Raw genomic sequence first — 12,987 nt, forward strand, 5'->3', positions numbered from 1 at the left:
CAGAAGAATTTACTGTTAATCTCCATGTTTTTAGAACATTTTACATATAAAATGTGAATGTGGTTCCACAGGGCTCTGTTCTGGGCCCAGTCATAAACTTTAAAGTTTGTCTGAATGTGCATTAGCTGCTAAATCGGACGCCTCCAGGGTCGCTGGAGAATTACTGTATCTGACAGTAAGTGAATTACAATTCTTTGATTTTGGAGAAACGTAGAAATCCCTGCAGCAGATACAGATTATTGAGAAAGTAGAGATCCGAACTCGCAAGGTTTAGCCTCCATTTTCAGCTTTTTACTAGAATTTTACTTTTTAAGCTTAAAAAACAATTCCCTAAAACACATTTTTAAACATTTCTTGATGCACAAAAACCCTTAAATAATGTTTTTATTTTTATATTCTGTTAATTTTTTGCTTATTAATAGTAAAAAAAAAAAAGCCAAAAACTTCATTGTGAACATTATTAACGTTATTTTAACTACATAACATTAATGCTAAAGGTCAACGCCTACAACACATATTATGTATATTAGACAGTGACGTCCTCGAAAATAGAAAAATAAAATAAAAATAAAACTAAAACTAGAATCACGTCCTCGTGGTTTTCTGCCTCCTCCGCTCGGACTAGTTTCAGGTCACACCCCTGTTTATCCAGAGTCATGGAAAATATGAATCATTTGTAAGAAATGTGTTGAGAAACGGCTAAAAAGTGTTTTGTGATGTCACCTTTGACCTTTGACCTTTAGCCACCAAATACTAATCAGTTTATCCTTGAGTCCGAATGAATGTGTGTGTGGTTTATTTGAAGACGTTCTTTCAAGGCTTTGTTGAGAAATTGTCTCCACAAGAATGGGACAGACAGAAGGACGAACAACCCGAAAACATGCAAAAAAAAAAACCACTTAAATTGTGATTTAATTTTTGTATTTTGTTGATTTTTTACTTATTAACTGTAAAAAACACCAAAAGCTTCGTTCTGAACATTAACTACAGAATATTAACACTAACAGTCTGTCAACACATTCAGGAGTGAACAACCAGCAGTTCTGTCTTACCACAGTGCTCTTCATCACTGTTGTCTCCGCAGTCGTCCTCATGGTCACATTTGAAGGCCAGCGGGATGCAGGAGCCTGACGCCACGCAGCGAAACTGGTTGGACGGGTCACAGGTCGTCGTGGCTACGAGTGAGCGGGACGCAAACGAACAGAGAGAGACAGACGGATAAATACGTATGTAAACAATATTTTTTAATCCACGCTGTGAGAAGAGAGAGACGCTCCTGGAGACTTACGACACTCCTGCTCGTCACTCATGTCTCCGCAGTCGTTGTCGCTGTCGCACTTCCAGATGCTGCTGATGCAGCGGCCGTTGGAGCAGCGGTACTGGTTGGGCAAACAGCTGTGCTCTGATTGGAGGAAAACGAAGGATCACACGCAAACCGCTAATTAATGAGCCGGTTTCCAACAGAGACGAGCTCGTACGTCTCACAGCACGTCACCGTTATGATTGTGTCTCACCGGTCTTGACGCAGGTGTTGTTCTGGAGCTGGTAGCCGCTGGGACACTGACACTGCAGCTCGCCGTTGGGCATGGTCACGGTCGGAGCGCCGTCCGGGCAGACGCAGGTGTGGCGGTGGCCGGGCTGAGGCAGACACAGCAGGCTGCAGGGCTGGTCGGCGCAGGCGTTGTGGCCTGGAGGACGAGCATCAGATCAGTTTTTCATTCTCTCTAACCCAGCGCTTCCAGACATTTTCCAAATCTCAAACAAGACGACCCACATCCGACCCCGTAACAACACGGACGCCAAATAACACGTTCTCAGAGCAGCTCTTATCTTAATGAGAACGACTGAACATTGGGGATGAACAGGAAGCAGGAGAAACTGTTTTTCTTCCTGTTTCTAGTTTTTGTCATGGACGTAATCTGTCAGTGAGACTGAGACAGGAAACAAGGACAGGAAGTGGTCCGACAACATAACACAACATTGTCTTATCACAGTGGCAGGTCTTGATATAAGACATAAACTCTCTAAACTATTTGCCTTAATTAACACAGTGTTCAGTGTTTGTTCATAAACATGGATCTTTTACTTCGAGCTAAGATTCTTGTTCAGCTTCGTCTCCACTCTCTGATCTTTTACCTCGGTTCTTCCCCTTATAGAAGATCTTCAGGTCCATGACTCCGGTCAGCCTCCCGACAATCAGCTCGTTGTTCTGGGAACCAGCTTTTGGAGCTTTGAAGATTCCCATCCTGGACCAGTCGTCCCAGTACAGGTCGTTCTGAGGAGAAACCATTGAGCAGGGAGGAGCTTCAGAGAGATTTTCACCAATAAACTTGTTTGTTTCTCTACATTTTTAAACATCGAATCCAACAAGGACGTTTATACGGTGTGTACTGGCTCACCTTGAAGACGGCGATGGCGTACGGGTGGGGCAGCCCCTCCATGAGGACGCTCCGCTGGCCCCCGGTGAAGTCGGCCCTCTCGATGCGGTCGCTGTAGGCTTCGGTCCAGTACAGCCAGTGGTCGTCGGCCGTGATCCCGTTGGGCCAGCGGACGCCGTCCGACACGATGCAAGTAACGTTGGTTCCGTCCATGTAGCTCCGGTAAACGCCGGCCGCTCGGTCCCCCCAGTCGGTCCAGAACATCATGCTGAGGGAAGATTACAGCGTGAATTTAACTGGAGTTATCACTGATTCATCTAAAAACTGGTGCATTGTTTTAATGGTTATTATGAGCTCAGCATGGACACTTTCATCTGCTCTTCTACTGTCGGAAAAAACTAAATCCTAAAACAGGCATTTTGTGCTTAATCTGATTTATTCTAATTGAGATTGAACTGTGTACGGAGGCAAAATAACCAGTTTGCCTGGTGTATCGATCCTGAGCGACTCCTTCCTTATAAACACGAGAGTGATCGGCCTTATTTTCCCCTGATGAGAGACAGAGGCAGAAGAGGGAAGCGAGCGGTGAGGCAGCAAAAAATTTATTTGCCGACTGAAACAAAAAAAGAAAAAATGACCAGCTGAGCTCATCGTAAACGAAAGCAGAAGTGGAACCAAATCTTTGTGATGGTCAATGTGGGTGTGTCTGGATAGTGTCTGGTCCCCCCTCCCCCCTCCCCCCATCAGACGGACGTTGAGGGCTGAGGGTTACCAGACCAGATTAGTTGGTTTTTCTTTATGTTGGTTTCTTAAATTAAAGATGACGTGTGTGTGTGTGTGTGTGTGTGTGTGTGTGTGTGTGTGTTCACCTCTCTCCAGGAAGCAGAACCAGAGCACGGGGATGTTCCAGGATGGAGGAGTTGAGCAGAGTGTGGCGTAAATCTCCATCAGGGTTAGAAACCTTCAAACACACAAGAACAGAGAAACTGTTTTATTCACCTGTATGTTTCATCATGTTCAGTGTTTGACCTCTGATAACCTCTGGGCCGGTTTCACACAGAGACGTGGGACTGGTCCGTCGTGTTGGTCCAGAAAACAAAGACTGACTCATTCTAAGACAAAAACATTACACACCTTAACCCCCCTCCCCCGAGGCTAACTCGGGGCTAAGACCAATGTTACCATGGTAACAATCAATGACACCAGTAGCACCCAGCTACAAAAAAACAAAACAAAAACATGGCTCATAGTTTGTGGTTTGCTGATGTTGTTCTGGAGAGAAAAGAGAAAAGAGTTTTTAGATTTTTCTTTTTACTGTTTCACTCTTTCTCAGTCGGCCATTTTTTTTATTATTGAAAAAAAGTCTCAATTTACCCAGAATTCATTGTAACACAATCCGGCTTAAGATAGTAAAGAACTAAACTGCTTTGTGCAACACTTCGATACCTCGATCTTCTGCGCTCCAGCGTCGACCCAGTAGAGCAGTCTGCTGATGGGGTCAAAGGTCAGGGCCTCCACGTTCTGCAGGTCTTTCCTCACGACGACCTCCTGACCCGTGCTGCCGTTCAGACACAGACGCTGCAGGAGACAAGGAGAACACCCGTGATAAACACCGAGCTCCGCCTAAACAAACTGTATCGGCGCTCTGGTCTGCGTCAGAGAAAATCAGAGTCGGCGGTGAACCTGTATGGTGTCCAGCGAGATGTCGGCCCAGTACAGGCAGTTCTTGTCGTAGTCAAAATCCAGGGCCACGGCCTCCCTGAGTCCTGCCAGAGGCAGGGCCTGGTCTGTGCCCGTGGCCAGGTCGTAGCGGTGGATGGAGTTCCTCACGGCGTACAGGATGAACTCGTTACTCTCTGCAAGGACACGAGAAACAGGACTGATGAGCGGAGACGCAACAACGTCTGTGCGGAGAATCCCGAGGCTGTAGAGTTCACCCGTGAGACTGAGAGACATTTCCTTCTCTTAGTTACGGGAGATACGTTTCGCTTCGTTCATACAACAACTGCGCCAAAATGGACTCTGGGCCGCCGCGCTTAGGACTAAGCCTTCGTGGTACTCGCTCCACCAGGTGAGCCACGTTCACCCAAAACTTCTTAAACATCTTAACGTGGTTTTTTCCAAAGACGTTCTCGTCACATCAAGATTATTTTATGTTTTATTTTCAGAAGAATTCACAGATTCACTCACACAGTTTTCTGATCTTCATCCTCCTATTAAAAGTTTTTATTCTACAGTTACACCTTTAGATTTAGAGAATATATATATATATATTTTCTTCACTTTCCAGCAAGTCTCATGTTACAAGAGTTCGTTTCAGCAGATTCATGGTTTGATTTCAGACGTGTTTATGAAGCAACATCCCACTGAGACACATTCAGCCGCAGATTAAGGACAGATGCATCAAATCCTGTGATTATACTGAACTTCATTCGTTCCACAAGCTGACAACAAAGAAAAGGAGCAAACATGGGAGTAAAATATCCAGGATTTTGTTTTTTTAAATCAGTTTTATAAGAAAGGAAACACCTCAATGATAGACGCGATACTTTTCAGAAAGTGGTCCCATGTGTGCTGCTTTCTTAAATCTAATAAAGTGCAGGTTTACCTCCGACGGGACAGGGCAGCATCTCTCCGTCCAGCCTGGACTCCACGTCTCCTCCACTGCAGCTGTCCCCTGGAACCTTCCTGTAGCTGCAGCAGCAACAAAAAAAGAAAAGAAAAGAAAGAGAAGAAGAGATGCATTTCCCTCAGTCGGACACTTGGTGGTGCTCTCACCAAACACATCCGCCGGCAGCAACAGCACGGAGGTGATGAACCAATGAGGACGGAGGCTCGTTTGCATTCGGAGGAAGTCCCCAAGTAATAGAAACTCATTAACATAATAATAATTGATGACTGCAGCTCCTAATTATCATGTTGTAAGCAGCAGGTGAAGAGGTTTGTATCTGCACTTTGAGAATCAGATTTATGGCTTTAAGCCCAAGGTGACAATTTAACGACCACCTGTCTCGCAGCGGTTGATGGTTTAGCTTAGCTGCTACACGTCGTGCTAACAAACCACATTCTTCCTCTGTGGTTGGTTAATTGCAGCTTACCCTTTGCTGCGGCGGTAGGTCGTACCAACGGGACAGGGAACTGGAGGAGCGTAAAGGTCGCCTAAGAACTCGGGGTCAGGTACGCACACCTGCAGAGACAGGTCCTCGCTCAGCTTGAAGCCGTAGTCACTGGAAGGAGGAAGAAGAGGAAGAAGAGGAGGAAGAGGAGGAAGAAGAATAAAAACAACCAGTTAACCTCTGCCCTCTGAGTATTGACAGCACCTGCATTTTAAATGAGTTGTAACAGGAGCTCAGGCTTAGATAAATATATTGGTTTCCCATCAGTCCCATCTACCTGTGATATGACAGAAGCCCCGCCCACACTAATGCTAATGAATACAGATTTTGATTTCTAACTCTTTTAGCTCAGTCACTGTCTTAAAGAACTCTTTAACAATCAATAATAATTGTTTGGACAAAATGAATTCTTCATCTGTGACTTTTAATTTCTGTTTGAACGTTTTAATTGATTCTTGTCATTACATTATTTATTAATTGTACTTATATGTCTGTTTTAATTGATGTTCTGTTTTTAACTGGTACTTTCATCTACTCAGCATCATTGTAAATGAGAGCTTTACCCTCAATGATTTCCGAGTTTAAATAAAAATAAAGACAAATATAAATTTATATATAAAAATTAAAAAACATGAACCAGAAAAATCCTTCTCTAACAGATGTTTAGAGTTAGTTTGTTCTGTTCAGTGGTTGTTGAGTCACAAGAAAAAAGTGTTTGAATTAAAAATATGATGAATTTGTCAGCTGGACTTCGAGAGACATTTCAAGGATGATAAAAGGAACCAGTGCACACCTGAGCTCTACCTGTAGTGTCACATGACAGTGAACAACCATGAGGTAGTTCTGCATTTGAAATTCAACATTTCCGTTCCGAGGTGTGACACATGAACAAAACAGTGACATTTTGTTCATTCTCATATTAAAATTAAAGTGAAAAACAGCTTTTTCAGACACGAAACGCTTCCTGTTTGCAGCTTACACAGGCGTGTTTCCTTTCAGTCGACTGACTTGGTGCAACACATTTCACCTCTACTCATGCACATCTGTACAAGCCTGTCACCAGATGTCCTTTGGTTCTTATGCTCTTCACCTCAGAGCTAGGTAGCTACTGCTAGTTAGCTTTGAAGCTGGTTTAACCTTTTCAGTCGGTGTTAGCAGCAAGACTTGGAGTCCATCGTCTGGTCCTTGTTAGCTCCTGCGTCACTGATCGGCTGCTTTCTGTTTAATAACACTAACTGTACTATCCGCAATGAGCGCTAAAGCTAACCCCGCGCAGAAGAAGTCCTCCTTCCTCCGATGTGTGACTTCTCTTTTCAAGCTAAGGCCCAGCGCAGCGTGAGGCCTGGACACGGGGTTTCTCCTCCTGCCTGAACCAGCAACAGTAAAAGAAGTTGTGTTCCCAGACTTTGTCTCTGACTTCACTTAAGGGTCAAAAAGAGTCTCTACAGCTCCACAATCAAAGAGTACTTGGCGGCTGTGTCATTGTTGTCATGTTGATTTTGATGGAGTGACGCCAGGCGCTGGAGTGCTCCAGCTAAGGCCTATGGTTAAATCAAGCGTCTCCTCATGGGATTTGCTGTTGGTGCTTGAGGCCCTTTGTGGTTCTCCATTCTTCGCTCCTTCTCTCTCTGACGTTTGCTGATCTCCACACTCTGTCCTACCTGAACTCAGTTTGCTGCTAATTGTCTGAAGGTTGCCTCCACAGCAACGAGCTCCATGGTCTCTGATTTTCCGTCCCCCCTCCCTTTGCACCAGAGGAGCAGGAGGAGCACACCCCGCAAAGGTGTCCCCTCGCCTCCTGGCGTGAGGGTGCCTTTGACCGAGGCTACGGGCTTTGTGTAAAGACCGGTCCGCGGGGGATTTCTGTGCAGCAGATGGTTTTACGTCGTTGGCTCGTTCTGTCCTCTCTGCTAGGACCGTGATCCACCGCTGCATCGGGGGTTTTCGCCTTTCATATGTTGCTCAAAGTGAATCGACTGATAGGGAATGAAAGGTGCTGACTATAACTTCTGTTCCTCGAACTGAGGGACAACTGTGGCGCCATGTCTTGTTTCTTTACGACCGACTGAGTTACAGACAATAACGATCACTGATGACACTGGGAGTAAGTGAGGAATATAATATATGTTGTGCGTGTCCCTCCCTCACCACTCGTAGTCCTGGCGTGTGCAGGAGCAGTTGGAGACGGTGACGGGCCGGTCGAAGTCTTCCCCGTTGAAGCACGTGGCGTGAGGAGCTCGTCTCTTGAAGGTTATCTCTCTGCCCAGCAGACACTCGTTACCGTGCTCGTCCGACGGAGACCAGCGCTTGTAGTCGGCGTCTGAACACGGCACACCTGGAACAACGGGAAAAGACAAACTACAGACATCTGATGTTGACATGATGGAGTCTAACTAATTAGATTGGTAATATACAATGTAGTAAGTCGCTAATTTGGTACATTTCTACATTTCATAATGACTTTTTTTTATTATACTTTGTACAAACCTTACACCGACTTAAGTCAACTGAACTTTGCAATGTCCATGTAAAGTTTATTTAATCCACATTTCCTGATTTTTGCACAAACAAATTTCTTTCTGCTCATTTTCAATGTTAGCTGCTACGAGACTCATGCTAAAGACGCTAAAGATAATTTCTTAAGAGACATTTATTCTCGACTTTATGATCCTCCAACAACTGCTCCTTCAATTGTAGTGACAAGTGTAACTAACTGTAAACAGTCATCGTAGTTAATCCAAACAAACAGCTGCTTCATGACCCACATGTTAGGCAGCAAAAGAAGCTAACGTGTCTTTATTGAGCTAACTGGATAAAGGCTATGGAAGCCTACAGGGGACAATATTCAAAGGATAATGTAATTCAACAATAGAATTATAAGGATGTGTTATTTGAGTAAAAAATGAAAATGCAATAATCCAATTTACATTTTCATGTTCACATACATAAGATTGTTGCGCAGTGACATGTAAATGAAAATACAACAGATGTTTTGCATATTGTATTTAAATATTATTCGCTGTACAGCAGGTGATGACTTTGAAAATTAAATGTCAAATGCTGTTTTTATTTTCATTTTCAGATTATTAAAAATTAGCATTTTCTAAAACAAATGCATTAAAAATAGGAATTGTAAAAAGAAAAAAAATTAACGAATTATCCATCAATAAATACTATTAGCTAATCGAACAGGAACAGCAGCTGGAAAACGAAATGGAAATTGAAGAGGGAATCCATTTTTCCATTTTTAGGATTCTATTTATTCATGAATAAAGTCCTTTGTGCTGTTTTGTAAATCCATTTTTAAATATGAAGCATTTATTGATGATTGACTAATTGTTCATTTATAAATTCTTTTTACATTTCCTATTTTTAATTCCTTTTAGAAATATGAAATTAAGGAAATGCTTTATTACTTTCCTGTGACATCCCTGCTCCTCCGAACTGTGCAAGTACGTGAAAATGAAAATGGGTTTATTACATTTTCACTTTCAGTTTTTACTCAAATAAACACACGTATTGTTGGAAAATTATAATGCTATTGTGGAATCACATTATCATTTGAATACAGTCCCCTATAGGCTTCCATAAGAAGTCACACTGTGTAAACTAGCCTCACACGGTTATTACATCTTTGCTAATGGTGAGTTCAAATTCAGAACCTCCAGCTAAATGAAATCTTCTGTTGAAAACTTCGGCTCAAGTATAAACCTACAAGTAGCTGCTGCTGTTGTTGCTAAGAGCTGAGACCTCTCCTCCTCCTCCTCCTCCTCCTCCTCCTCCTCCTCCTCCTCCTCGTCCACCTACCCAGAACGTCGGAGGTGTTGACCTGCAGGATGAGCCAGCTGTGTCTCTGGTTTGCGTAGGAGCCGAAGATGGTGAAGATGGTGCTCTTCTCCCCCGGCTCCGTCAGCAGCTGGTAGACGTACACCTCCCTGTCTGAGAACTGAAAGTCGGTCCACGTCTCGCCTTCGTTGGTGCTGAACCTGACGGGGACACGGACCGACGTTTAACTCATCGCTTCAGTTTAAGCAGGTGTTTGAACCCGGTTGCGATGATTACTGAATCCATCAAAAGGGAAAACCAGATTACTGCCTCACCAGGGTAAGAAAAGTGAATCTTCAGCTGCTGCTTTCATATTAACAAACTGTATCACCTGCACATGAATACACGTCGCCTGCAGTGTTGCTGCCGGCACAGAGATGTTTCACCCCCCCCCCCACCTCTCGTTTACTGAGGGAAGCTTTATTTGCTTTTCCTCCACAACAAGCTGCTTCACGTTCTCACAATCTGCTCCTGCTGATTAACGAGGGGCAGCGGCTGTTTATGAGCTTCACTCCCCAGATTTCCCTCAAGTTGTTTGGGAATTAAAGGAAGAAAAAGGGAAAGGGAATCTCCGGGTTTAAGCGTGACACAGTTTTGTTGAATGACGGATCAGGAGAGGCGGTTGGACTCGGGCCAGTTGGACTTACTTGAGATGTGTGGTCGGGCCTCCTTGTGCGATAGCCATCAGGATCCCACCGTGATCTCCCCATGTGTAGAAATGAGGGCCGGCCAGAGCCTGGATGACAGGGAGCACACACAGTCACAACATACTGAGCAATAACACACACAAAACAATTCATCTGTGACCTGAAATATTCTGATATTTAACGTCAATTCAAGACTTTGTTTATCTGCAAGAGCAAATCATCTCATGTCCTGCTGAAACAGGAAGTCAGGGTGCTTGAATCTAAACTAATGGAATATCAGTTAAGGGAAGAAAGAGTGTGTTTTATAAGAGAGTGCTGCAGGAATGAGTCCTAAAACCCAGGAGCTAGTTGCATTTTAGCACTTCCTCTCTCTCTGGGTGTTTGGTGAGATGACTGAAGTAATGGTCTGTGGTGAACACGAGCTCTAGAGATTTTTATTTTTATTTTTATTTCATTCTCCGACATTAAATTCATCAGTAAATACCCCAGTCCTGGTTTCTTTCAGCTTTTACGTCTCTTAAATAAAAAAGGACGGTTGCTGAAGTGTTTAAATGAGACAGAGGAAGTCGGGGACGTTAAACATCATCATGCTGAACATGAAAACCGATCTACTCCACTAGCGATGGAAGATTATAAAAGATCATCCTGCAGACAAACTCCAGTGCTGCTCGTTTGTAAATGAGAACTTTTCAGTGAAGCTTTCAAATCCATTATATTCAGTCAAAACCAGAGATTTTGATTCTGTGAATCTTTAAGTTTTAAAACAATGTAAAGCCGCATTAATCAATATTTCCACTCTACCAAGTTCTTGCTGATGTTACTCTGTTTCCACTGGATGAGGAACTGAAAGTTAACACATGCACCATAAGAACTTTATAAGGTGATAATAAGCCAGATGTTGGGTTTACTGCTTGTTCCAGGAGGTGGCTAAATCATCCAATTAATGCAGCTTTAAAGTCGTTAAAGAAACAAAGTTTTAAAGGTTAAATAAGTTGTTGAAATGCAAGTGAGGCTTCATGAAAAGAGTTATTGTGATGATTATTTCTATCAAACAATAATGACAATATATTTATCAGTTAATTATACAGTATATTCAAGAAATGCTTGCTCACATTTCCAGCCACTGAAATGAAATTCACTGCGACGTTTGAAAACCCTTTAACACACGAGCACACTGTGTTTTTCTTGTCATCTGTGTCAGATTTTATACTGACCTCTCTCCACCGCGCTCCAGCGCTGCTCGATACGTACACATTAGGTTTGCTGGCTAAGTTCCTGCCCACAGATCCTGCAACCAGAGGACAAATAGGCATTTCACTCACACAGACACACATTACAGGGGTTTCCCCCCCGAATATTACAGACTCCATGTGGCCGCTGTTGTTGCCTTCACGCACGGAAAATGTGTAACCCAAGAAGTCTAACCGTGGCGTTCTGTATCTTTTCATGCATGTGGCCTTTGCATGCACTGGCGAATACTTTCCTCTGACAGTGTGTTATTTTATAAGGCAGATCACCAGGAATGATCTGCGCAGGCGGTTCACAAAAGAAACATGAGGAAATCAAACGCAGAAGTGAAAAGTAATCTCTCTGGTTTTTCTTCCTGTTTTTTTTTTTTTAATTCTTCTCACCATTTTCTCATAGCTGCGGTCATCTCCGGCGTGGAGGCATAAAAATTTTATCCCATGTGCAGAAATCCAGACACTACAACAGGCTAATACAAGACGCTGCTCATCACCTGATGGTGCAGGCATCAGCATCAGCATCATCATCAAATTAAGATAACTACAGAAATGACGATGGAGCGATGGTCCTCAAACGGAAACGTGATCAACGACCTCGTCACTAAAGTCAACTTCTTAACGTATGTAAAGCAACATCTGGATCGTCTAGGAACAAACCGCTGTGGATAGATGAAGATGTAATCGATCTCCACAGTCACTACAGGTAAGTATGTTTGGAGAACACCTTTGCCAGCTGTTAAACATGGCGGTGGAAATATTCCGTCTGTGCGGTTTTGCGGCCGCCAGATCAGCCGAAAACAGACTCTCTAAAAACTTGGTTTGTACTGTTGCACATTTAAAGGTACAGGAGTTTAAGATAATACAAATCAAATTTAATTTAATTGAATTAAGCCAGAACTTGTTGAGGCAACCAAACTTTTGCACATGACTCAATTATTTACTGTTTATTTTTATGTCTCCATGGCAACAACAATCAGAGGTATTACGTTTTCAGGTTGTCCGTCCATCTCAGGATCTGGATATCTCAGTAACGCCACGAGGGAACTTCTTCATATTTGGTAGAAACATTCACTAGGATTCAAGGATGAACTGATAAGAATTTGGAGGTCAAAGGTCAAAGCTCAAAGGTCGCTTTGACCTCACACACAAAACAAGTTTTTGGCCTCATGCGCTAACGATGACACAATTTAACATTAATCGATAAAATGATGAATCCAAAGGGTCAAAGGTCAACTGCACTGTGACATCTTAATGTTCTGCAAAAACACAACAAACTCAGCACTGTACCTCAGGAACAGAAGAGGAGGTTGTGACCATATTTCCTGCAGCTTCACTGGCTGGCGGAGGGATACAGCCGTGAGGAGGTGATTCTACTTTTCTATTTTTTAAAAGTTCATGAAATAAAAAGTAACAGAACATTAACATTTGAAGAAAGGCTAATTTTTAATGTGTGCTTGCTGCAGGGGTCGTATCGACTTCTGTTCACTGAGGAAAAGTTTGTGACGAACTTTTGCAAAAAAAACATCCGTATATGTTGAGAAACTAAACTTCAGCTGCATCTTATTAAAGTTGGAATTCAAAATAACCTTGAATTCATTTAATCAAACATCATTCATCATAACTTTTATAAAAACATTATAATCCCAAACGGACATATTAGTCAAACATGTCGAGCACTGACCAGTTGAAGTTGTTGTGTGTATAAACATGATTGTGTAGTTTTGTGCTTTCCTCTATTCATGAGTGTGTTTGACCCGTCGAGTGCTCGCTGGGTGCT

General features: G+C 43.0%; 1 protein-coding gene across 1 annotated transcript in view; it reads right to left on the bottom strand.

Moving 5' to 3' along the window:
- The window catches only part of sorl1 (sortilin-related receptor, L(DLR class) A repeats containing), a 79,694-nt gene that overhangs the window by 19,418 nt on the left and 47,289 nt on the right, over positions 1-12,987 (bottom strand). The window contains exons 11-24 of the mRNA XM_056373555.1: positions 11,181-11,254; positions 9,967-10,055; positions 9,302-9,480; positions 7,643-7,829; positions 5,477-5,605; positions 4,987-5,072; positions 4,062-4,234; positions 3,825-3,956; positions 3,248-3,339; positions 2,400-2,646; positions 2,137-2,275; positions 1,515-1,688; positions 1,289-1,402; positions 1,053-1,175 (exon numbers count right to left, since the gene is read on the bottom strand). Coding sequence (XP_056229530.1) covers positions 1,053-1,175; positions 1,289-1,402; positions 1,515-1,688; positions 2,137-2,275; positions 2,400-2,646; positions 3,248-3,339; positions 3,825-3,956; positions 4,062-4,234; positions 4,987-5,072; positions 5,477-5,605; positions 7,643-7,829; positions 9,302-9,480; positions 9,967-10,055; positions 11,181-11,254 — 1,938 coding nt within the window. The remainder of the gene's footprint in view (positions 1-1,052; positions 1,176-1,288; positions 1,403-1,514; positions 1,689-2,136; positions 2,276-2,399; positions 2,647-3,247; positions 3,340-3,824; positions 3,957-4,061; positions 4,235-4,986; positions 5,073-5,476; positions 5,606-7,642; positions 7,830-9,301; positions 9,481-9,966; positions 10,056-11,180; positions 11,255-12,987) is intronic.

The sequence above is a fragment of the Seriola aureovittata genome, chromosome 4, assembly GCF_021018895.1.
Source record: "Seriola aureovittata isolate HTS-2021-v1 ecotype China chromosome 4, ASM2101889v1, whole genome shotgun sequence".
Lineage (NCBI taxonomy): Eukaryota > Metazoa > Chordata > Actinopteri > Carangiformes > Carangidae > Seriola > Seriola aureovittata.